Source organism: Coffea eugenioides, chromosome 10 (assembly GCF_003713205.1).
Source record: "Coffea eugenioides isolate CCC68of chromosome 10, Ceug_1.0, whole genome shotgun sequence".
Classification (NCBI taxonomy): Eukaryota; Viridiplantae; Streptophyta; class Magnoliopsida; order Gentianales; family Rubiaceae; genus Coffea; species Coffea eugenioides.
The window spans coordinates 10,046,645-10,072,182 of record NC_040044.1 but is presented as its reverse complement, the minus strand read 5'-3'; the positions used below and the strand labels follow the sequence as shown (position 1 = coordinate 10,072,182).

Here is a 25,538-nt window from a genome sequence, read left to right as displayed (position 1 = left end):
TTAGGTCCAACCAACAATTAAAAAGTGATATTATGAGAGAGAAAATAATATAATTTTACCATTGCCTCTCTTCTACTAAATTGTTTAATTAATGTAACACTAGCCTAAACATTAAAGAAAACATTAAAATTTGCTATTTATTATCAGGGATTAAATCACATATGGCATCAAAAATAGTATATCATTCTATATATTTCACTTAATGTAAGATCCAAAATGCTATTTTTAGTTACAAACTCATTATCAAATATGATCAACAAGAAATTATCAAAAAAATATGTAGTCAAAATATTACAAAGAGTGAACTTTAATATCATAGAAATCTCAGCAATTAATCTTAATATGCTGACAAGGATATTTATGACGTTAAAATTTGTTCTCTGTAATATTTTGATTGCAAATTTTTTTGATTATTTATTGTTGATCATATTTGGCAATGGGTATGCAATTGAAAAGAGTAATTTGGATCTTGTATTAAGTGAAAAATATTAAAAAAACTATATATATATATATGATTTGATTCCTAATGATAAACAAAAAATTTTAGTGTGTTTTAATATGTGGTTTGGTATTAAATTAATTAAATAATGTAATAGATGAGGGCTATGATGTAATCATATTATTTTCTCTCTCGCAATATCACATTTTAATTTTTGATTTGACCTTAATGTTACAAAATAATTAACTTCAAGGGAGGGTAGTGCAATTTTCAAAATTTGTAGGGAAGCTAGTGAAATAGTTAAAAATTTCAAGGGAGATTTCTGAAATTATCCCTTATATAAATTCTTATGAACGAAGTAAAGTGCCTGAAAAAAAAAACAAATAAAAGAAGTGAAGTCTCCCAGAAAAGGACATTGGCAGTCTTGCGGGAAAACAAAAGTCACCAGAGAAAACTGAATTCTTGTTAGCTCAGCAGTTAAGCATGTTTATGAAAATACAGACATTATTCAATAAGAAATAGAGAGATCAGATTTTTGTATAGTAGTAATAGTTGTCAAAAGAAAGATTGATGGACGGGCCGCCGGAGAATGATTTCTGCTCAATATGTCACGGCAATTTCCATCTCCCTTCCCAAGCTAATTGCTCTCACTGGTTTTGCAGTAAGTGAGACCAACCCTTTTCTTGGTTTTCCTTTTTCTCAAATGGGTTCGGCTTATTTTTCCTTTTTCGTCAGGGAAAGTAGAAATGGAGATTAATGGGAAAAAGAATGGATTTTGCATGGAGATTTTCTTGATTGATGAATTAGTAGTCATGATTAATGATTGTGATGGATGTTGTTCTTTCTTTCTTTTGTACAAGTGTTTTATTTGATAATTTGGTTATGTATGGGATAGTCCATTAACCGATTAAGGTTGGCCTCAGAAGGATTCTGAAAGTGGAGGTGACCTAAACTAGTGGATTATGTAGTCGTATTTTGCATAGAAAGATTGTTGTCCTTAGGATCCCACATGGGTGCTGCCACCTTAATTGCGAATTGAGTAGCGTATCTGGTTCTATAATCCACATGTTGAGGGAAGGCTTTTTTAGAGCCTTCTTGTACTTCTCCATTTGGTGTAATATTGGTTTGGTTGAATATTATGGTGACATTGCCTAAGTAATTTTCCCGACAGTCATGTCTTGGAGATATGAGAACTATGCCACTCGCCCAACACAGTTGTAGGTAAAGACTCAAAGGTAATACATCCTGGGGCTGCATAATATCAAAATGAATTTTGCTTTTGGGATATCTAGGGCTGAAGCATAGAACAATATTGACCATATACCCAGCGGCAACTTACTTGGTGCCAGTAGAAGATGAAAGGTCAATAGAATGAACCTTGTGAGAATGATTTGTGTTCAATCTGCATATTTCCACATGTATAGATGCATATATGTTGTACATCTCTTCATATATCCACCTTTCCAATTTCTTATAATCTGAAAATGTTTATATTGTGCATAGATGCATTTTAAGAAAATAAGTATATCAATTGCTGAATTGAATTTGGTTTGGAGTACAAATCATATGATACACATAAAGTTCTCATATCATTTGATGGGAACAATTGATAGCTAACCTCAATGACAGAAAGATTATCTGTATTATGTACATTTTAGGTTTCCGGCATGCCTACATACCAAAATAGTACTTTGAAACTCATCATACAGCTGATATAGCAACCGTGGCCCTGGCATTTGCTGGACCTAGAAGTGCAAAATTTAAGGGTGGCTACCTAATTGGGGATTATTTGAACAAGTAAATTGACCACTAGATAATTCCAGTTATAAGAAGACTTTTCAATGGCAATTCTCCTTTTAAACCTTTCCTCCTTCTACTCTTCTGCTAGTCTTATCCTTGATTTATATCTTGCCCCAGCATTTGACCATTTCAGAAATAGAGGCAAGTTTCTTGCAGTTAAAAAATAAGCTGCTGTCTTTGTAATACTCAGGTTGTGGGGGTAAAAATGATATAAAATTTCACAAGTAATTATATGAAACATTCTAAATTCTTTTGGATGCAGTAATATCTTCATGCTACATGGCTATGTTAAGGACTGCATTTTAATGTACATGCATTCTAAAGAAAGTTTCTGTATGGATCTTAAAAAGATATTAACTGGTTTTTTCTTACTCTAAGAATTACGTGGTCTAGACTAACATCAGAAACTTTTCAGTGTTAGCTTTCTTTTCATTTGGTTAATTCTTTCATGTTGGTATTATAATTTAAGGTCATTAGTACTGTTAATCTTCTAATGGGATAGGAACTACATTCCCATTGGGTTTTGTGTTTGGATTATCATCAAACGTGCTAGCAATATTTGGGTCATGTCTTTATGAAGTCAGGTGAAAAATGAAATGTACCAGACCCTTGTGGTCTAACATGGTTAGGGAGACTTGATGCAAATTCCACTTAAGCCCTTTTGTTAAATAGTTAAGTATAATGTGATATGTTGAAAAATGCACTCTTTTTCTCAGCGAATTGCATATTACAAGTTTGGAATCATGGACCTGCTCTTCAGCCATGCAAATGTCCTTTATGTCGCCGTCAGATTACATTGTTGATTCCTAGTGAGGCATCATCAAGGCTGCGGCACAATGCTGAGGTATCAGAGATTCTGCAAAAGGTGGAAACTTATAACCGTCTATTTAGTGAGCGCTCAAATGATCTCGTCCAGGTATGTGTTTGTGTTCAGTGCATTCCTGAAGCCTGCAATTTGAAACTTTGAGCTACTTCTAGAAGATGGAAACTTTTTTATTTCAGTACAAGAACACATCCATATGTTATATTTTTTTGCCTGATGTTTTCTTATTCTTTGGATGCGTTCATGCAATTGTATTTACTTTCTGCTAGCATTCTGGATGGTAAACCTTGGTATTTCATTCTTGTGTGCTGCCAATCCTTTTCTTACTGGGAACTGATGTACGGTACTGCTAAAAAAAGGTTTTTTTTTAATCTGTTTTGAATCACTTTACACTTCCATTGCCTTTGCTTCCAAGTGTGGAATATTAATTTCTTTTAACATTGTTTTACCAGATCTTGTATGAGTACATTTGTGCACAATATTTGAATTGTGCATTTTGTTTCTTTATTTCTTTTCTGTTATCCATGGATGGCTGCATTTTGCATGGTTTGCTTTAGTAGTTAAAATGGTTAAGAGAGCTACTGCTGCTGTTGTTAATCAGCAATGAGATTCAAGTTATTTTGTTTGCTCTCTCTCTCTCTCTCTCTCTCTCTCTTTGTGTGTGGCAGAAGTGTAGCATAATTTTCCGCATTCGCAAAAAATTACGCTCTTGGTGATATTTTAGATCTGATTGGCTGGATGCTTTTTTGAGATTTTGTTCAATCCCTTAAGTTATTACCTCTTATAGACTATTGAGGTCAAAAAATTGCAAAACCCACTCCAATTGACTTTGGCTTCTTCCTTTGTACAAGAACCTAAATGAACTTCTACATGCACACACAGAATGAGACATCGTCAGGCATACGTGTATGAGTTCTTTTTATTATGTTATCACTGTTTATCTTTCTGAATTGATTTTCTTACTTATATGGATAGAAAATTGAAGTTGAACTTTAGAACATGTTTTTAAATCTTTTCTGACAAACACCTGTAAGTTTACCGATCGAATGTTAAGTTTGGGTGACTTGCTTGATTGGTTCATGCCTCGTAGGAAAACCACTAGTTATGGAAGCAGTCATGGGAAAATGTTGCTTAATTGTACATCGTCCTTGAGAGCATATAAAGATGACTTATGACCTAAGAATGTAAGGCTAATTTGTTATGAAGGGGAGATAGACCTTATGAGCTTTTGTGTCAATTAGGAGGCGAAACTGTTGGGTATAGGACAAGCAGCTGAACCTTTTGCATGCTTAAGGTTCCTAATAAGCCAGCGATTTGACATGGTGTAAAGTGGCAAACTATGGGTCCTAATCTCACCATCACTCATGATTCTGCTGCCATGCTTGCCCCACTTAGAGATAGATGGATTTATAGACGTATGGGGTAACGAATATGTTAAAATGTCATTGGAAAGAAAATCAAATTATACTCCTGAGGCTGAGCTTCCAAGTAGCTTTGTCAATAACTAAACCAGATTGTACATGTTATCAAGCCTTTCCTAACTGTCTGATTATCCTTTTTCTCTTGGGATTTGAGTTCACATCAAGCATTCTGAATCTAAACTTATATTTTAAGGCATTTTTTTTTAGAGTGAAACAGCTTTAGGGGAATTTTGGTAAAGTCTTCCACATATCTATAGAAGTTAGAATGGACACCATAGACATGGAAACTTGTATAAAAGTTTATTAGATTTCTAAAGACTCCATTAATGTGATAAATAGGGTTGAACTGGGCCACCTACGGGTGCTTATTAGCTAAAATTTGAATTAAATGCTTTTTTTATGGTAATAAATTTGGATATTAAGCTGCATGAATCTGGTTTTTGCATCTGTTCATGCTGTATGAAAACAGTAGACAATTGCATTATGCATCTTTGTCTGAATGCATTTCTTTCAAGTTATTTTATTCTCACCTTTTCAGAATATGTTTTAACCTTTCTGCTTTATTCTGTCAACTTTCTAACACTTTCAATCTGTAACTCTTGTCTATCACCAACTAGTTGCTTTTTGCTTCCATAGTTATTGTATTTTGTTCAAAGGGGAAGTATCAAGCATGTCATATGCAATGAGATAGCCTACTAGACATATTTTAGGGAATGCGTGGCCCTTAGAGATTCAATTGTAGAAAGAGGATTTATGTATTTCATCTTAGATAATGTGATAAAAATTTAGCTAAGTTGCATTTCATTACCCACTTTGGCTGGGGCTTTAGTTCTCTTGTTTGAAAAGATAAAGTTTTAGGTGAGTTGCATTATTGTGTATGGGATTTCGATTCTCTTGCTTCGAAATAATTAAATTGTCCATTTCTAAAATTTGACCTCAGTTTTGTTTTTATCCATGTTCCCAATTTTCCTTTATAGACCATCTTGTGACTACTGGGTGATATCTGCATAAATAGCTTTTGATCTGTAATTAATAATTTCTTATTAATTGTTATTCAAATGCTTTGAAAAGTCAACTAAATTCTGTAGTACCAAAAATTGAGATAGGAGTAGATGTGATGCTCCTGCAATGCTGAACTTTGGCATCACCTTATACATGCTGTGTTTGTCATTCCTTCTCCACGAGGACTCCTTTTACAGGTCTTATAATCTGTTGACCTGTATTCTTTTTTGTAAAAGGTCTTGTAGTTTAGGACTTGAAAGTGATATTTTGGTAGTTTCCCTGAAATTATTTGTTCATCTTTTTCCCCTAAAAACATTCGCAGTATTTCTGAACATAACATGAGAAAGTCTTATCTTTAAGCCTGGTTCATCTAAAGTGATATCGTTTGGATTTATATAAGAGATGTAAAAGACAATTAACCTTGTGGTGAAAGTTGATGGATGATCCCTTTTTTTTTTTGGCAGAGAATGCAAGACTTACCTTTCCTTCTAAGGAGGTTGTTACGAGATATAATGGATCCTCAAAGATCTCTTCCACTAGTCATCAGGGCACGGGTCTATTTGGCAGTTAAGTCAGATAACACACACACACACACATCCTGTTTCCTGTAGTATGAATGCTACTTACCTGCAAATGCAGCCCACACACCCACACACAAGCATATTATCTTGTAACTATATTTCTTGGTCTAGGCCACGTGATTGCCCGCAGAATCCTAGATTTTTTATGGATTTTGAATGAAAATCTTCTGTCATGGACAATTTATTATAGTTTTCTGTATATGCAGGCCGTGCTAAGTACTATCTATGTTCTAAGTCCAGTGGATATTATCCCAGAAGGTATTTTGCAATCTTGATTTTGTTTTGCTTACCGTTGAGTAATATTTGGTTTATCACACGTTGCTTCAACATATTTACTCTCTTCACAGGGGTTTTGGGTATAATAGGGCTTCTGGATGATCTTATCATATTGTTCATCTGTTTTCTGCATGTTGCTGCCCTTTACCGCTCTGTCCTGGTTAACCGCCACGGGGGTTCTTAAGTTTTATCCCAGTTGGAATGGAAGTATTTGTGGAATGATACAGTCAGGCAAAAAATCATGTAGTGTAAATTATTCCTTGCAATTCATTGTTGCATTTGCTGTTTCTTCTGGTGGATCAAATTGTCAAGCATGAGAGGAAAATAGTTTGATTAGAAGTTTTTCTAAAGTTCTTATCTCAAAATCTCATCTAAGCAGCATCTATTTTCTGACTTTTTCCCTTGAAATTGGGAGCTGGGAAAAAGTGTGTTATATGGTACGTTCTAGTACTGGTTGTCTCTGTAGGCATTGATAATATTCTTTTTCATCTTTTTTGGCTCTATTTAGAGTGGCTGATTCCCTTCTTTTTTTTTTAAATTTTCTATTATATATTGCTATTTTGAGACTGTTGGATTTAATTTTTTTACTCAGTTAATAGTTACTAAATCTTAAGGAAACAAAAAGAACTAAAACATGATATTTATAAAGGAGAAATAATAATATAATAAAATGTGGGATAGAGAGTTGCACAGAAGATCCGTTGCGCTTTTAACCCCTAGTATTTTTTGTGTGTAAATTTAAAATTTCATTTTGAAAACGTAGAAAAGGAGACTAAAATTTATCATAAATTGGTAATGCTGAAAAATGAGCAAGTTTACAAACAACGAGAAAATAAAATGATAAGATAAAATCAATAAATTAAAATAATAATTAAAATAAAAGTAGTTAACATCATGGCAAAATGAAGAATTTGAGGAAAAAAATTAAGTAGGACATCATGACAAAATGACTATATTCTCTTTTATTAAGAGAATAATTGAGGTGAAAAAAAAAGAAAAGCACCAAATAATTCTTGTCTCTTCCACCAAGAATGATGATAATTTTCAGCAGCACCTTTTGACAAATCTAGGTATGTTTTTTGCTGTGCATAGGGAAAGGAGAGATTAAATAATGATTGACTAACTTATGAACTTGAAATTGGATACCAAGAAAATACAAATGAAAATATGACAGAAAAATCTCTAAATGTATAGTCATTCTTTATCTTTAAATTGAAAACTAGCCAACAGATTTTCCTACCTTTTTATGAGGTTCTCCACTTTTTGTTGATGTTACGTTTGGTCAAAGGTAGTGAAGAAATTAGGATACAACTGTTGAAAACAATTTTAAATGGATTAATTAAATTTGATAAGTTATCCGATTATATCAATTTATTAAATAAATATTATTGAATAACCCATTTATACTAATATTTCAATAATATTCATAAACTTAAGGTATTCATACCCAATTATTCATAGACGGATGCGAGTAAATTTAGTTCAATAGATTTGTTTGACACCGATTTGGGAAACATTCAAAACCACCAATTTGCAAGCAAACTGCAATGGAGAGGGGTAGGAACGGTTCTTGAACTGTGTAAGAGTTTTTCAACAGATTGTAATTCATTATTCATTGCTTGTATATTTTTGTGATAGATATGTTATATTTAACTACTGTTCATATGAGTTTACACGTGCTAGTTGCGTAACTTGTGTTAGAGTGGTGGCTTGCACATGTTAGTTGTGTTAGAGTTACATACATGATATGTTTTTTCAACTGTTTGCATTGTTCGCAAAATTTGATCTGTGAATGTTTCTTTCTGGACGGTTGTCAGTGCCGCTTGTCCAATCAGCAAACCCATCCTCCTGGCACCTTTTATGGCTGACATCCATAGAGGATTATGTGGACTCAGCCCATCCCCAAACTACTGTGGACTCAGCCCATCCCCAACGTTTTATTTTAAGAAGATAATTGGTGACCCGCCTCCCCTTTCCAAAAGGAACAGACTGAATCCATGGCTGAGAGAGAGGAAAGACGAAGCACAGCTTCTCCAGAAGCAATTATATGATCAAAGCGGACAAAAAACGCAGCACTCAACATCATCAAAGCTTCATAGCATGCTCAAATATTTTCATCATCCGGGTTCCGTACAAACCCGTTTGACTAGCGGAATTGGGATTAGGACCGGTGGAGGAGGGAAACGCATCCTCTACCAGTTGCCCGGCAATAGGATTGTGTCAAATACTTCAAAAATAAAAAGGAACACGAAAAATTACCTTCCACGAGTACTTAAAAACAGAAAAATTTGCGCACACATGCATATTTATATCGAAATACTTCTCACGTAAACTGACGACATTTCCGCTGAGAGATTATGGCATCGTCACAACCTTTTGCTTCCCGTAGGAAAAGCAATGAATTTTCTATGTTCTGACAAGGTAAGCCCCTAGCCATAGCTTTTTATGTTTTTCACTAGCACCTTTGATGCATATATCAGAATTACTTCGATGCGTTCGTTATTCCTTGACCAAGTGACTACTCCAGGTTATCTACGAAAAAACATTGCAAAGTAATTCTAACAAACAATAAGGAAGAAGTTGCACGTTCATCAGTAAAACTATTTAAAAAGCAGTAATTTCTTAGTGCGAGTAAATAAACAAAGCACAAATGAATGAATAACAGCAATCTGTAAATTCCTTTTGCCTCCAGCAACCCTAATCATTGATTTTTAGAGGCAGCAATTTTTTTTTTTTTTTGGTAAATCTAAGCCCTTCTAAGCTTCTTGTGCTTTTCTGACTGAATCAGCTCCTTGACGTCCTACTGAGCCATCCTTCAAACCTCCTAGTGCTTTTCTGAATGAATCAGCTCCCTTGGTGCCTATTGAGCCATCCTAACCCGATAATCTGCACTTAGCTCCACCTTCTCGCCCAGCACTTCCCTTTGCTTTGTCCGGATGCAAAACTATTTACCCTTAGCAATATTGTTCAACCAGCTGACAAGACGAACATCAGCAAATACAATATACAAAATACCTAAAGAATCTCTTGATCATAGATCACAGCTCATATTGATCAAAACAGATAGCTACATAAAGAAAAATTCAGATACATGTCAGAAAATCATGGCACAATGGAGAAAAGGTTATTTGTTGGTCATCCATAAATAGTAGCAACAGAGACCAATTTCACCAAGAAACATCAAGAGACCACTCCACTCCCTTGAATTCCAATTCTATTAAGCCCTTTGTCCTTTTCAGCTTGTCACAAAAACAATTGTCCAATTAAGAATCAGAGGTCATTCATCACCAAATTTCTCCTTACTCCAATAAACATCAAGAGAACACTACCTTGAATACCAATTTTATTTAGGCCTTCTCCTTTTCAACTTATCACAAATATTCCATAAAGAATCCTAGATTATTCATCACTACACTCTACAAATACCCTCCTTTTGCTTCTTTTCCGAAGTTGTCTCGCATACTTGCATCTCCAAGAAATAACAAGACGTTCAAATCATAGGTTGTTATACGTTGACACAAAGTACCTGTGTAAAATGCATTTCTTCTAGTCAACGAGACTAATAATCATGTGATGTAGAAGTCACAAACTGTACAAGAAAAAAGGGAAAAAATGACAGAGTGTTAAAGATCATAGAACTATCAAGACGAAAAGTGCTACTACAAAACAACAATAAAATGTTAGAAAAGGACTCCACTTTTTGATCTGGCTGCATAAAACTTAGCATCAAGTTGCCAGCCTAGTCTTTCCTCGAATTGACTCTAGCCAAGCTTTAATCAATAACTCCTCATGAAATTGCTACTCTTGTCATAAAAGTCTATGATTCACCAACACGTCTATCACTCTCAAAAAGCTCTCAAGATTGAAAGCCTAGAAATCAAGAATTTATTCAAACAAAGCTCCTCCTATTGCTGAAAACCATATAGCTACAAAATAGAAGTCAAAATATGGAGATATATTCCTTTTCAACAACAACAAGCATATTCTCCCATCATCAAAGCTTGAAAACGTTTCCAATTATCATTCAGCAGCAATGCTCATATCTTTTTCCTATTACACTACAAGCAAAGGCTTGGCTATACGTGAGAGGGGAAAAAGTTCCACTTGCAATAGAGGTTCCTGTTTCAAATAATTGAAAATGTTAGCAGAGAGGAATAAATTAATATCCATGTCACAAAAGAAGAATAGACAAATTGATGCGGTTGCCGAAATTTGGTAAAAAGATTCCTTCACAGCATAACTTTAAACACAATCATAACAAAAGCATTGGTAATGTACAACCTTAAGCCTGCACAAGAGTCAAGAATTCAAGAAAGTCAACACAAAGTTAATGAAAAGACAGAAGTTAACCGAAAAGTTAAAAAAGAAGACGAAGAAGAAGAAGATAACTGAAGAAGCAGTAAATTTGGCATAAAACTAAATTTGAAAAAGAGATGTAAAATTCAAACTTATAAATAGAAAGGCTGTGCACAAACTGATTGCTCCATATACAGACCTAAAAGGCTCATAGAATCTTCAACTGTCACTTAATTTTAACTGCCATCTTGCACATTTGTCATGATCCCAGATCATCCCAATCTTGATCCTTGCAGCTTCCCAAATTAATAGCGTAACACCATTTACCTGTTGATAATTCTTAATCTTTCCTTGCTGTGCCAGCATAAAGTGAAACCAACAGAAGGATCACGAATAATTTTTGAATGTCAATAAATAAAGCAATTGTATAATTGACAGAACCAAGATTTTAAGTGCAAGCTCATTTAACAATAAAATGCAGAACATTGTTATAAGTGCAAGTCAAATTTCTGATTCTACCCCCTTTAACCTGCATTTTCCTTCCACAAATAAGAACGGAAACAACACATTGTGAGGTCTTATAAGAAATGTCTGAAAGCAAATGATTAAACAACAAATATACCCCATAAAAAAATTAAGAAGTGTTTCACATATTAGATCAATTATGCAGCCAAAGAAATATTTTGCACCCATAACTGTGGACAGATAAGAAAAAAATTCAGCATCCCGAGACTAACTTCATCAGACAACCGAGTATTTTCCTGGTTGGGCTGAACCAGGAAGGGAAGATGCTTGCATTGTGATCTCCTCCAAGACATGTTTCAGTTCAGCTTTTGCCCTTTTGACAGATTGCTCAGTAGGGCCTTCAATGAAAAGAAACAGTTTCCTTTCGCCTGGACCTGGTGTCTTGCCAGGCGGGAAGAATTGCCCCCTAGTTGTGATGGCAGCTCCAGTCCAATCAGAAATTGGGGACAAAGTTTCCTTGTGTGTCACCTTCCAACGAGCATTTTGGGGGAAGTCATTTATCTCCAGCTCAGCTTCATAATGTTCAGGCATGGCATCAGCTTGAATCTTTGCAAAGGTATGCTTCAAGTTCATAGCAGCAGCCAGTGCTGCGGCCCTGGCTGCACCATCATTGGGCCCACTCCCAGGGACTACTGAAGTAACAGATGGAATGTTTGCGAGGATGCTAGGAAGAGAAACAGGTAATCCACCAATCTGGGAAGTTGGGATCGGTGTTGGCACACTTGTCTTAGTCGCAGCAGCAAGGGCAGCAGCTTGGGCGAGGACAGCTTGCTGAGAGATGTCACCACCTGCCTTTCGAACACCTTCTTCATCATCTGAATCAGATTTATCTTCATCAAACCCGTATTCTTTTGCCTGTGCTTTCTTGGCAGCTTTCCTGACTTCATCTTCCTCTTCATTAAACTTAAATCCACTACCCCCATAACCTGTTCCATGGGCTTGCTCAAGTCCCTGATTCACCTTTGCCATGAAACCATCAGCAAGAGCTTTCAAATCATCAGGTACAACTTGCTCAGAAAGTTCCAAAGCTTTGACAAGATCTGGTGCATATCTTGCATCGTCTTCTGATATAAATGTTATAGCACAGCCTTTTCGACCAGCTCGACCAGTTCGCCCAACACGATGAACATAATCCTCATAATGGTTTGGAACATCAAAATTAATCACCAGTTCAAGCTCCTTTACATCTAAACCCCTAGCAGCAACACTTGTTGCAATCAACAAGTTGCATACATTACTCTTGAAATCTGCTATGGTGGATTCACGATCTGTTTGATCCTTTGCCCCATGAAGAGATAAGCAAGGGTAACCATGCTTGAGCAAGTCTCTAAACAATGCATCACATTTCTCCTGTGAGTGGACAAAAATCAAAATCTTTCCTTTCTCATACCATTCACCTAGAATTTCTAGAAGTCGAAGGAACCTATCACTTTCAGGTCTCACCTCCACCAGTTGAGCTATATCTTTGTTGACAACACTTCTCCCACCGACCTGGATTTCAACAGGTTTGTTCAATACTTTACGAGCCAGTATTTCCACTTGGCGGGGAAAAGTAGCAGAAAAAAGTACTGTTTGTCGATCTGGTCGTGTATTTTGGACGATCTTTGAAATTTGAGGTTCAAAGCCCATATCAAACATCCTGTCAGCTTCATCCATGACCAAATAAGTGACCCGACGCAGATTCGTTATTTTACCGGCACTTGTACAAAGAATGTCAATCATCCTACCTGGAGTGCAAACAACAATCTCTGCCCCTCGTTTCAATTGGCTAATCTGTTGGGCAACACCAGAACCACCATAAACAGGTACACAACTGAGCCCCAATCCCTTAGAAAACTTCTTGATGTCACTATGAATTTGTTGGACAAGCTCTCTGGTTGGTGCCAATACGAGTCCAATAGGCCCATCTCCTGAATTCAGTGGAGGCTGATCCTTAATATGCCTCAACATTGGCAGCACAAATGCTAAAGTTTTGCCAGATCCCGTCTTCGCTATGCCGATGCAGTCTCTGCCACTCATAATGATGGGCAGTGCTTGAGCCTGAATAGGCATGGGCTTTTCATAGTTCAGCTTTTTTATTGTTTCCAAGATTTTATTTCCTAACCCAGTCTGATGCCAGGTTTTAACAGGCTTGGGAACATCCTTTCCGTGTATCTTCAATTCCAGCTCTTTCCTGTAAGTAGCTACTTCCTCAAAAGTCATTTTTGCAATCTCCTTCACCTCAATATAGAAGTTCTTTCGAAATGAAGCATAGTTAATTTTAGAATGATCGACAACTCCAAGTTTCTCTGCTTTAGTTTTCTTTACCCTTTTCATGAATTCTGCATCATCTTCATCCTCCAGGGGATCCTCCTCATTTTCAATAACGCCGTAATCTGAATCAGAATCTTCGCCTGAAATGATCCTTCCCATAGACTTATTCACACCTTTGTTAGGCTGTTCTCCGTTGCCTCTGCCATTTTTCTCCTTCAAACCGGTATCCATGTCTTCAGATGCAGGAGGCTCAGAATGAAGCCTCTCAACTTCAGGCAAGACCATAGAGTTCATAAAAGCATCCAAGGGATCAATCTCTTCATCATCCATGCTACCTCCAACACCATTCTCAGCTGCAGATATGACATGCTCATTCTCAGAATCAACAGCCATGCTACCTCCATCCCCATCCATGGTCTTGCCACCTCCATCCACACTCATATCAGCATCTTCTTTTCCCTCAGATGGAGCTTCTTCATCATCAGATTCCCCTTCCAGGGTCCAAGCCTTGCCAGACTTGGGTTCTTCTACATTAGCTGCAACTCCCAGTACTTCTCTCTCAGATTCCTCCCTTTTTCTTCTTAATTCTTGCCATTCCTGAACTCTCCTCCTCCGCTTTTCCATCTCCTCATCCAATTTCCTCTGTTCTTCAGCAAGATCTTCTTCTCGTGTGTTCTCTTTCTTATCCACAAAGTCTTCCTCCTCCATTTTCTGGGGACTACTAACTTCAACCTCATCCCTGTGCTTGCTGCTTTTGCTACTCTGTTCACGATCCCTGTCCTTATGGTCATCATCTCTTCTCCGCCTCTTTCTGTCACGGTCCCTGACACCATTTTCATCACTACTATAATCCCTATCTGCTTCACGACGCTTCTCCTTTTCTCTGATTCTCTCCCTCTCCTTCTCCCTCTCTCTCTCCTTCCTATCCTTCTCTCTTTCTCGATCCCTCTCCCTTCTCTCCCTCTCCCTCTCCCTTTCCCTATCTCTTTCTCTCTCCCTCTCTCTTTCTTCACGCTCTCTCTCCCTCTCCTTTGCCCTTTCTCGCTCCCTTTCCTTTGCTCTCTCTCGCTCCTTTTCTTCCTTCTCCCTGTCAACTTCTCTGTCTTCCTTGTCTCTACCCTTGTCTCTAGCTCTTTCAGCATCCCGACCAGTAGTCCTCTCCTTTTCCCTGTCCTTCTCTTTGTGCCGATCCTTGTGTCTCTCCCTGTCCCTATCCCTATCCCTATATTTGTCATCACTACTCCTCTCCCTCTCAGAGTGACGGCTCTCCCGCTCCTTTTTTTCCTTTCTATCAGAAGATGAACGGTGGAGGTCCCTGACCCTGTCCTTGGACCTCTCCCCATTCCTCTCTTTGTCACGGTCCCTATCCTCTCTGTCACGGTGACTCCTCTTCAGTGACTCCTTCTCTGAACCTTCCTTCCTTGATTTCTGCTTAACATCATCCATGATGACACCAACACCAATTCGTAGCAAAATCCTAATTTCTCAAAACTGTCCACAGAAAATAGACTCATTAGATAACTTGAAACAAGAATATTCACCGTAAACATCTTAATTATCACAGCAGGGCTACCAGATAATCTGGAAGCCATTATGTAGAAAATTTCTTTAAAAATAAAAGTAAATAATATTCCAATCAAATCCAGTTCCATAAGGCGTTCGACAGAATGCCCAAAAAAGTTCTATTGGGAACATTATTCAGAAATCCTGTCAAAGAAGAAAAAAACATTAATCAGATACCTATACAAGTTCTCTGTTCAGCACAAACCCTAATTCTATATAAATCCCTAATTCCCAATAAATCCAAAACAGACAGTAATCAAAAAATAAACCCTAGCTCTGAATCAAATAACTTACTATATAAATCAGCAAACCTCAAATAAGTATATATATACATACACATGCGTCAAATCAGAATACATACATAAGCATGCGTCAAATCGAAAATCCTAATGCGAAATTTAGATAAAATGGAAATAGAAAAGGGGAAAATTAGGCATACCTTAGATTGGAGAGCGAAAAAATGGATTAGTACAAAATCTGAAACCAGGGCGGCTTTTTTAATATCTAAATTCGGTAAAGAAGCTAGAATCCGAGAAGAATATGGGATTTAATTGAAAAAAATGCCGAATTTTCGAATTGTAGAAACGAGTGGAAGGCAGCAGCGAGGGCAATTAATTCTTAAGAGGAAAAACAAAGAGCGATAGCTGTATTATGTTTTCGGGCAGGCGGGCGACGGCCTACCCGGGTGAACGAGCGCGTGGTGTTTTATTCTGTCATTTTTTCTTTTTTCCAAAAGTTTTTTTTTTATTATTATTTTTAAATGGCCCAACGTAACTTAACCCTTACAAAAAAAAAAAGAAGTTAAACATTATTGGCCAAACAAATAGTAGTAGATAAAATTATCTCGTATATTTTTTGAAAAATTTTCTTTTTTTTTTTGTTTTCTCATTTTGTTGCTTGTCTAGGAACCTATGTCGACAACGCTGAACTAGAAAAAAAAAGAAAATAGGATTTTGGCAGCTCCAAAAGTGAAAGTAACAAACAAAATGACACTTTTGGTATTACATAAAGTATAATAATAATAATAATAATTCATACTTTATTTATATATAGTTAGATGTATTTTAGGGAGCTGTGTGTTCTAGACTTTTCATTTTTCTCATTATAAATGTTTGCAAGTCTCTCTATTATGTGAATTTTTGCAAACAAAAAAAAAATATATTCTCTATTTAATAAGATTCTAGGAAATGGACACTGTCTTTCTTGAGTTCCCATATGAGGTTAATAGAAATTCGCCCTTTATAAGTTGAAATAAGAGTTGTATGATTTTGATTAAATACACCTACTACATGTTGAAAAGTTTTAGTATGTTGAGAAAAAAAAATGAAATTATTATGTTCTACATACTACTAATTCATAAAACATTTAAAAAGATGTTATATGATTAATCAAAAATGTAAAAGGATTTGGTGAGGTAGAATATTATATGGATGTTTAAATCATACAAATAGGTGTAAAATAAGGAGTGAAGTGGGAATATCATTATTGGCTTATACAATTCATGCTGTTAAATCTTGGCAAAATATTTAGAGATAACTATTATGGACAAAGAAACTATTATGCTGTTAAATCTTGATTTTTGTATTTATATGACTTTAAACCTAGTGAACGGCTTTTGAAAATGAGATTATTTTGTATGAGATGTTGGGACTGATTTGAGGAAAATAATGAAGCCATTAATGGCTGGAAAATAGGTAAACACAAGGGATATGCTGCCCGAAACTTTACTTGAAGGCTAGTTGGATTTACTTGTGACTTGAGCGAAGGGTTTTAGGGTTATTCATATCTTTGATACCAACCGCTACCTTTTACTCCAAAATCACATTTGTTATTTCTTTGCACTGGTAGCTAATTTGATCAGGCACACGACTTATAGTTAAGTCTTATTTATGCATTTCGTGTACTGGATTCGTGAAAGTGGGAACCATAATTGTTTCACCTTGGTTATTTTAGGGTTTCTTGGTGATTAAAGCTCTATTTTGGGGCAAAAACTTTTGAAGTATCTGTACTGAAACCGGTGAGTGTACCACTCCCCTCACTTGTTGTTTAACTCGGTTTCTATACATGCAATATGTGATATGAACGTCTGAACTATCTGTTTATTTTGTTTGAGACGAGGGTGTACTTTATCACACTCGTTCTCTTGTCTGTTCATATGCTAATTTTTGGTGCAAATCGGAATCTGTTGTCTGTTTCTGTATCTGTTATCTGTATCTGTATCCGTTCTGATGTTGTTTGGAAGCTGGTATCCAATGACTTTTCTGTGACCTCTGAGCTCAACACCTGTGGCTAGTTACTCGAGTCGGGCCGGCAAGGGTCTGGTCGATTAGATAACGAACCACGGTAGTCTGTTTTGGGATCTTTGGGTATTGAGACCCTTGATTCTGGTATACTCGAATATTACCATTTCTGTACTGTTTGGATTTCGGGCCCGGTAGGTGTATGTTTGGTGGACGGAAATTGGTGTAAAGTGGGATCTACGGATATGTTGGTTCTATTTACGTTGACGGAGAGTCAACGGGTTTGGATCAAGTACTGCAGATGGAAATTGGCTCCTGAGAGCCACCCGTATCCTTTCTATTTAAGATGTTTGTTCATATCCTTATTTGATATGCATATGTGACTAATTGAATATGAAATGTCATGTTTTAAATTGCTATTATTTTGGTACCTCATTGAGCGTAAGTTCACCCCCTTCCCGTTATTTTGTTTTCCTTACAGGATTCCATGTTTTGAAACCAAGATTTTGGGAGAAAAGAGTTGAGCTAGTTGTAGGACTTCTCTTGTTATTTGCTTATGCTCCTCTGTAACTGAAATCCTAATTGTACTTTGTGTAGCGTGAATACTTTGACTTGTATTTTGGTTTATTTGTTCAAGACTTCAATGTAAATATATGTATAAGTATTTAATCGACGTCCCGTACTTCCGTATGGTTTGGTAAGCTCTGTTTTAACTTTTGGTGGTCTCCGGTGGTTTGTTTTCGTTGGGTTCCCGCGCGTACTATTGGATTTGTGTGTATCGACTCCGTAGTCCTGGCGAGAGTTGGGCAGGCGGTCCGCCGAACCCTTTGGTTCGCTTTAGGGTAAGATGGGGCTGTCACACAAACGAGTCAAGTTTAATTAAGTAACTCGCGAGCTTGTTCGGTCAAAACTCGAGTTCGAGTTCATATTAACCAAATTTGAGTTCAACCTATTTGACAAGTCGAGTTCAAGTAGCTCGAGTTAATTGACAAGTCGAGTTCGAGTTTAATATGTGAAATTCGAAAGCTCGTCGAGTTTAATCGAACTTCAAATATATATGTTTTTAAAAAAAATTTATTTATTAGCATGATATATCTATTTTATCCCTTATTTAAAATTATATAAAATATAAATTTATATTTCTTAAATTCGATTAGCCTTGATTAAGTTCGATTGGCTCGATAAACATGAGGTCGAGTACTGTAAAATAAAATCGAGTTCGAGCTTACGTTTAATTTTCAAGAGCTCGACGAGTTTAAACTTGAGTTCGAAGTCAAGTTTTTTAACTCGAGTCCAACTACTCGAATTCGACTCGACTCGATTACACTCCTAAATTTAATATTATCATAATCACAAAGGCAATAAAATAGATCAGAAACAGACAACACTTCGTTGCCAAAAGAAAAAAAACCCAAGCTGAAATAGTGAAGCTACATAACCATATATTTATCGAGCAAAACTGCATTCCCTTTTCAAAGAAATAGGTGAATAACTAAGAGAAATGTGCAATTCAAGGCATTTCAAGCATTAAAGATAACAAAACACAATTTTACATATCTTCCGTACAGCAAGCCTATGAACATTTCCTGTCCTACCGTACAACATCTTACAACCAATGAAAATATACGGAAAAGTGAAATTGCCAACTGAATGCACATTAGACTACAACATTCTTTCCCACTCAATAATACATACAGTACACGCAGATATTTTTTTTATCTAAAGCTGAGAAACTCAGACTTTTGAATTAATAAACCTAAATCCCCAAACAACCTTCAAAAGCCGGCAACTTTTGAAGGCGTCCAGGGGACTTATTAATCCAGAAACCCAACCCCCCCATTACGATGTGGGATAGGAAACCTCACAGGGTGCCCCGCTGCTAAGAAAAAACCCCCACAGTACACGCAGATATTAGGTAAGGAAGAATCTAAAAGCTCTTAATGTATACTGTAGAGTATCTGTTCATACCAAGCCCGGTGGATGCTAGCTGACACATTTGCCGTCACAAGAAGCGTGTGGAATGAAGGGCTTGTTATTGGTCTTGTCTATAATTTGCACTTTTGAACACATTGCTGCACTTGTCATTGAAGCTCCTAACTAAATTCAAGAAGTGATATACTCATGAAATACCAATAATAAGTGCAAATTTCCATGCACTGCATCTTCAAATTTTACATAGAACAAAGACTATTAAACAAAGTTAATCGGTCCATATGCAAAATTTTCACGCATTGCATTTTGGAATCAACTTCTTCATGCTTCTTGGGGGGCGGGGTCTCGGGTGCAGTGGGAATTAGTCAGGGTGAATCCCGGATACCCCACTGTATTGACAAAAAAAAAAAAAAAACTTCTTCATGCTTCTTCTTTTGCCATTGTTACTGCCTCTGTTGTTTTTTTTTTTTTTTTAAACCTTCATTCCTCTAGAGAAAGTTTGGAAGAAAAAAAGGAGCTTGTTTCATGATGCAAAACCAACATCTTGGAACAGTCTAATGATGCATAAGATGAAACTGCTATATGTAATAAGAGAAGCAAAGAATAAATGGGATACAGAATAAGAAAAATGAATTCTTATGGAACATCACCACATCAGAGCATCTATTACTCAACAGAAGGACTACAACGCTTTTATCTAAGCAAAGCAAAATCTGAAAATGCTCGTCAAAAGGGTCATTTTCCCCTTGGCGACTTTTCAGGAAGCCCAGATTGTCGCTTGGTTGTGACTATCTTCGTGTGATCAAACAATCCAGTGCATATAGAGAATTGCCAAAACCACTTGTTCCAATATCCTCCTTATAGCATATGAGAGCAGTTAAGACTCGTTCAAAGATATGTGAAGAATCTCATGCAACAGGAATCTTCGGTTCGCCTAAATTTACAAAGGCTTGTGCACGAGCCATGCGAGCCATTGCCGCATTCCAAGATACAAGGTGGTTCATAAATACATTCGCATATTTGGCTTTGTCATTCTGCCAGAAGGAAATCCTGGAAGATTAATTGATTGCAAATACTCTTAATTAACGGTCAGACTGAAGCATGGCATACCTTATAATCCAAATAATAAGCATGCTGCAAAATAGGAAAAGATCTCATCAGTCTTTTTAGTAATGCTAAAAATATTTAACACTTCTCATGTTTAACCTTGTCTACTCAGCTGTGCATGTGCACCAATGCTGTATGTGTGTGCTTGATTTGAGACAAAGAGTCATTATCAGCTTACCTCCCACATGTCCAAATTGAGGATAGGCTGCAAAATAAAAGGCAAATAAAACATTAAGGCCAAGACTATACCCCTGCATACAAAAGAATAGACAATGTACACAGAAGTTCAATTTTTCTTACAATATCATTCCACACAAGAGGGTTGACAGCATTTGATGTTTTGACAATTGCAAGGCGTTTCTCTTCTCTTTTCACTAGAAAAACAGAAGGAAAAGAATTAGAAAATCCAATAGAAATTATGCCTATATATACAATAGCTATCACTCTTTGGTTTACGTTCACATATTCCATGTTCCATGACAACACTAATCATTCAAAAGATTCAAGAGAAAATTGGGGCAACAAGCAGGGAATGAATAGTTATTGGTCCATCTTTTTGATGGATTTTGAGTCTATTTCTTTTTCAAAAATAGGGAGTACAACTTAAGAGCATAATAGGAGTTAAGACGACATGATTGTATCTTGACTTGAAAACTATCAAATCATTACTAGTGGGGGTTTACGACAGAGTATAGTTGATATTGATGCATCTATATAACCCAGATTTTCTACATTTACTTGTCGGACCATCCACTGGTGTTCAACTAATCACAAGAAGAATTTAAGAGTTTCTATGCAGTAAATTAAAAAACAAGAGACAACATCGGTGACAATTTAATTACACAAGATCCAGGAACCAGAGATAGGACTTTTAGATACCCTTTTATCTTTCTACATAATGCACCGCAAAGTGTTCGTATCAACATGAGCAGCAAGATGCGGTCAAAGTCAAGTTTTTTTTTTTTATGAGCTTGTTAAACAACACATGGCATAGCAATCAAAAGCTTTAAAATGTTCATCCCAGGATAATGATTGTAAATTAAAAACAGAGGATGCAAAATCAAAGTGTGAGTGAAACTGTTGCAGAATTTGTCAAGTCACTGCCCTGTGGTTGATAAACACTTGGTAAAGTAACTCAAATCTCAAACTACAATATGCCTTTCAATCTACTCTAGAAAGAACTTACAAACAAGCCAAACCCAGCCAGATCCAAATAACTTTAGAGCTGCATCTATAAACTTCTCTCTGAAATTGGTAAAAGAACCGAAATCTTTTTCAATCTGCTGAAGTAGACCCAATATTGGAGAGCTAACTCCACCTGGTTGCATGGATTCCCAAAAGAAATCGTGATTCCAGACCTGAAAGTGAGGGTCAAAAACATGGATGTCACAACTCATTTTGTTAAATCAAATTATAAGAATAGATGGATGTGAAAAATAAAATGGCCAAACAAGATAGTACTCAAACCAGGAAAATCAAATTTATTAGCGAAAATAATTTTGACTAGAAGGGATGTTGGAATTCTTGGGGGTAGCCTATCCTAATAATACTCTCAATCAAGCATTCTAAACTTTAGAGTCTTGACAGGCAGCATCTTGTGCATTCATCCTGGTATAATTGCACCGAATGGAAAAAAGGAAAAAGAAAACCCTAATTTCTCACATTAGGAACAAACATATGGAGAAACAAAGAGACATGGGAGGGGTGAATGCACATTGTTCTCCAAGGGTAAGATTTAAGTGAGCAAGAGGAGCAAAAGAAGAAAAAAAATGTTTGAACACCGCTGCAGGAGACTCTTGCTGTCTTCCATACCTGGGCAGCATTGTTGAATTCAGGCAATGGGTTTCCGTTATTGTAAGTCACTTTAACAAGTTCTTCCAAAGTACAACCATACAATAAATCATTCTTCGCAAGCTGTTTATTCAAAGCATCGACGTAACCACCATGATGCTCTCCCCAATGCATCTCAAGTGTTCTTTGGCTCATATATGGTTCTAGTGCATCCTAAACCAAAAATTGGAAAATAATTCTCAATATTTAAGTCAAAATGCTGAATGAAATCATTTAACAACATCAAAAATCAAAATATCCTTTACAAATAAATGAAGAACATGACCAAGTAACATCTCAATGAGTTCAGTATGGTGTGACCAAAGACCACTTGAAGATCACATTGACCACTCATAGACCTTTTAATTTTATTTTATTTTGAGCAATCACACGTGGACTTATTCTTGTTCTTCAATTCATGATACTTCCATTTCAAAAAACAAAAGGATATAGTAGGCAGCAAGAAGGAAGAAGCCAAGATATCAACTGGCCTAAAAATTGCTGGCAGGATGTATTTAAAATTCACTGATGTGCATCCAATTCAGTGCAAACAAAAGAGTCATTACTGGGATCTAGTGTTTCCCCAAGAGCATGAGTAGAACAGTTATCTACCAATAATTATATGGAGTAACTTTCGAAAGAGTGATTATTAGGCCTATAAGTATACAACATGACAATTACTGTGTCAAAAAATTATTGAACAAACTATAGAAAATTAATGAAAAGTGTCACACACCTTCCAAGAAAAGAAATATAAGCATATTGACCGATTTTATCTTTCATAATCAATGCGAAGAACGGAGAAAGCTTGTGATACCATCTTTCATAATCAATGCAAAGAACACAGAAAGCTCACAAGCTTGTAGGGCGGGCTTCTTAACCCATAATAAGCAAGAACTTTTGATGCTCTATGATTCTTCTGATACAAGTTCGTCCTCTGCCTCCCATTCTGTATGAGGAAACACAATCAGCTTGACATGTTTGCCCTCAAAGAATCTGTCAAGAACACTATAAACTGCGCAACAAATTGTGAAAAAGTGAACATAACTTCTTCAACCAATTCATGGCTGTAAAAGCCTCTCTTTTCTTCAGTAGTTGCATAAAGAATAAATACTTGTCAAGCACATGGGATAAAAAACTTTGAATCTATCGCATGTATGTAATCATTCTACTTGGACAAATTTGCCCATATGCTGTCAGATAAAGGGGGCAAATGAAACCATTCTACTCCACATCATATAGATTTCCTTGCTCCTGAATCTTAATGAATTTTAATGGATATTCTTTTGATACTGGCCTTGATTGAGCAACCATTTTTTTTCTCCAATACTAAAATGTTAACAAAAGAAACTATTCAAGATTAAAAAGAGAACCAATGCCCAGAACAGAGACGAGACCTACCAGATAATGATGCTTGTTGGGCCTATTTAAAGGATTCAATGCCTCAGTAGTTTTTGGAACGAGATTAGAGCCTGAGCTGCAAAAGGCAGACCAACTCATTTCGACCAGCAGCAATTTCCTCTGGCACCCTCTCAACAAATCATCACTGCAAACACAAACCAAATTAAGAAATCAATCAATCACGAGCAATAAGAAAGCAAAAAGAAAAACTAAGCTGAATTTTTAACTTCTCTACTAGACATTTTATCAAATACCTTGTAAGCTAACACAAGCACATAAACATGCGTCAAGTCAGAGTACATGCATAAACAAACTTCAAATAAATATATATACATACGCATGCGTCAAATCATAATACATAGAAGAAGATAAGCATGCGTCAAATCGAAAACCAAATGCGAAATTTAGATAAAAGAAAAAACAAAGGGAAAATTAGGCATACCGAGATTGGAGAGCATAATCAAACACAAACCAAACTAAGAAATCAATCAATCACAAGATATAAGAAAGTACAAAAAAGAAAAGCTAAGCAGAATTTTTAACATTCTTTGCTTGACATTTTATCAAATACCTTGTAAGCTAACACAAAATTCAATGTAAATGTGTACTTGAATGTGGAGCCAAGATAATTATCTCTATCATCTTATCTTTTTATCGACTTTCATTTCTTTATTCAAATTTTCACTTATTAACTGCAGTTACTTTTCTTAACCGATTTAACCAAATGTGGTGTTGGTGGAATTGAGAGCATTAAATTGGGTTGAAAAGACATTTAGGTCCCCATAGCGTAACAAGATCGAAACATTTCTCCTTTTTTCCCCTTTGACAATGCATAACATAAGCCGACACTTAAATTTCCTTCATCTTTCCTTGAATTCTATAATCTATCTTTCCAACTTCATACTTGGAATCAAACTCGGGGATTAAACCCATCTTATCTTTTTTTTTTTTCTTTTTAGTTTAGAAGCTCCAAATTTATAAAAGGAAAGAGGAAAGGGGAGGGCATGAGAGTCAAATTATGAACCTTACAATCACTTTAATATTCCTACCAATTAACTTGGATCTTGAGGATAATCTTGTCTTTAGATCTAAGGACCTATATTCCTATGTCTTTTAACATGCCAGGTCATCTAGGTTGGCTTTCAGAAAATCACTTTTACAAAATGCATCACTCATGTGTAGGGATGCATTCGAGTCGAGTCGAACTCAAGTAATACACTACTCAAGTTCGACTCAAGATAAAATAACTAAACTCAAGATCGAGTTCGAGCTTGTCAAACTTTTAGAATTCAAGTTTGAGTTTGAACTCGACTTCAATTTACATTACGCGAGCTCGAATTCAAACTCGACTTCAATTTACATTACTCGAGTTCGAATTCGAACTCGAATTTAATTAAATATAACCAATTTAAATCAAGCTCAATCGAGTCTATTGGAGCTTAATCAAGTCTAATCAAGTTCACGTAATAAAAATTAATTATTTTACATATAATTTTAAATAAAGGATATTATTGACATTTCACATTAATAAATATAAAAATATATATTATAAAAAGTTGGATTAGACTCGTTGAGCCTTCGAGTGCAAAGTATTGAAGTTCGAACTCGATTCGCTACTTTTATCAAGTAGCTCGAACTCGAACCAAGCTGCTGACTGAGTGGCTTGCGAGCTCGAATCAAGTCACTCGATCCAGCATCAACCCTACTCATATAGTGGTGCTCCCCTAACTGGAGTTGGTTTTTAAAGATCATGTGAGTAAAATATTCAGTATTCACTAATTAATATCTGAATTTAGAATTTGAGATCTTGTCCATATAACATTTTCCCAAATATTTATCGATATTATTCTTGATTGTTGGATATTTTCTCTTCAGTATCAAAGATATTTCTAGTTTGATTTTTTTTTTCTGAATTTTTTAATTCTTTTTTCACTTCCAGAGAAAGAAAATTTTGTTTAAGCAATTTTCTCAACACAACTCTTCCACTTTTGTTGATTCGAGATTAACTTTGTCATTGTATTTATCTAGTACGCGAAAAGGGAGGTCTTT

At 36.0% G+C, this 25,538-nt stretch overlaps 3 protein-coding genes across 7 annotated transcripts; 1 reads left to right on the top strand and 2 right to left on the bottom strand.

Moving 5' to 3' along the window:
• The first annotated feature begins 833 nt into the window (after positions 1-833).
• On the top strand, positions 834-6,867 carry LOC113749497 (E3 ubiquitin-protein ligase RNF170-like). The gene is made up of 5 exons (XM_027293254.1): positions 834-1,100; positions 2,956-3,155; positions 5,950-6,051; positions 6,273-6,324; positions 6,414-6,867. Exons 1-5 carry the CDS (start codon positions 1,010-1,012, stop codon positions 6,524-6,526), a joined length of 558 nt encoding a protein of 185 aa, XP_027149055.1. The 5' UTR covers positions 834-1,009; the 3' UTR covers positions 6,527-6,867.
• Positions 6,868-8,929: 2,062 nt separating this feature from the next.
• On the bottom strand, positions 8,930-15,617 carry LOC113748612 (DEAD-box ATP-dependent RNA helicase 42-like). 3 transcript variants are annotated; one of them, XR_003464423.1, is made up of 3 exons: positions 15,419-15,617; positions 10,838-15,123; positions 8,930-10,461 (listed from the first exon to the last, which is right to left on the bottom strand). XR_003464423.1 is itself a non-coding variant. In XM_027292091.1 (3 exons), the coding sequence occupies exon 3, from the start codon at positions 14,860-14,862 to the stop codon at positions 11,380-11,382; it is 3,483 nt and encodes a 1,160-aa protein (XP_027147892.1). In that variant the 5' UTR covers positions 14,863-14,907; positions 14,990-15,123; positions 15,419-15,617; the 3' UTR covers positions 8,930-11,379. The 3 variants fall into 3 exon arrangements, 2 of the variants coding, with proteins under 2 accessions (XP_027147892.1, XP_027147890.1); XM_027292091.1 differs by having other exon boundaries at positions 8,930-14,907; positions 14,990-15,123; XM_027292089.1 differs by having other exon boundaries at positions 8,930-14,907.
• A 4,122-nt stretch (positions 15,618-19,739) lies between these two features.
• Positions 19,740-24,154, bottom strand: LOC113749283 (superoxide dismutase [Fe] 3, chloroplastic). Of its 3 annotated transcripts, none has more exons than XM_027292968.1 (9): positions 24,061-24,154; positions 23,490-23,634; positions 22,945-23,037; positions 22,071-22,262; positions 21,445-21,616; positions 20,559-20,632; positions 20,437-20,463; positions 20,262-20,285; positions 19,740-20,185 (listed from the first exon to the last, which is right to left on the bottom strand). In XM_027292968.1, the coding sequence occupies exons 2-9, from the start codon at positions 23,586-23,588 to the stop codon at positions 20,060-20,062; spliced, it is 807 nt and encodes a 268-aa protein (XP_027148769.1). In that variant the 5' UTR covers positions 23,589-23,634; positions 24,061-24,154; the 3' UTR covers positions 19,740-20,059. The 3 variants fall into 3 exon arrangements, with proteins under 3 accessions (XP_027148769.1, XP_027148770.1, XP_027148771.1); XM_027292969.1 differs by lacking the exon at positions 24,061-24,154 and adding an exon at positions 23,932-24,004; XM_027292970.1 differs by lacking the exon at positions 24,061-24,154 and adding an exon at positions 23,744-23,762.
• Between the last annotated feature and the right edge of the window lie 1,384 nt (positions 24,155-25,538).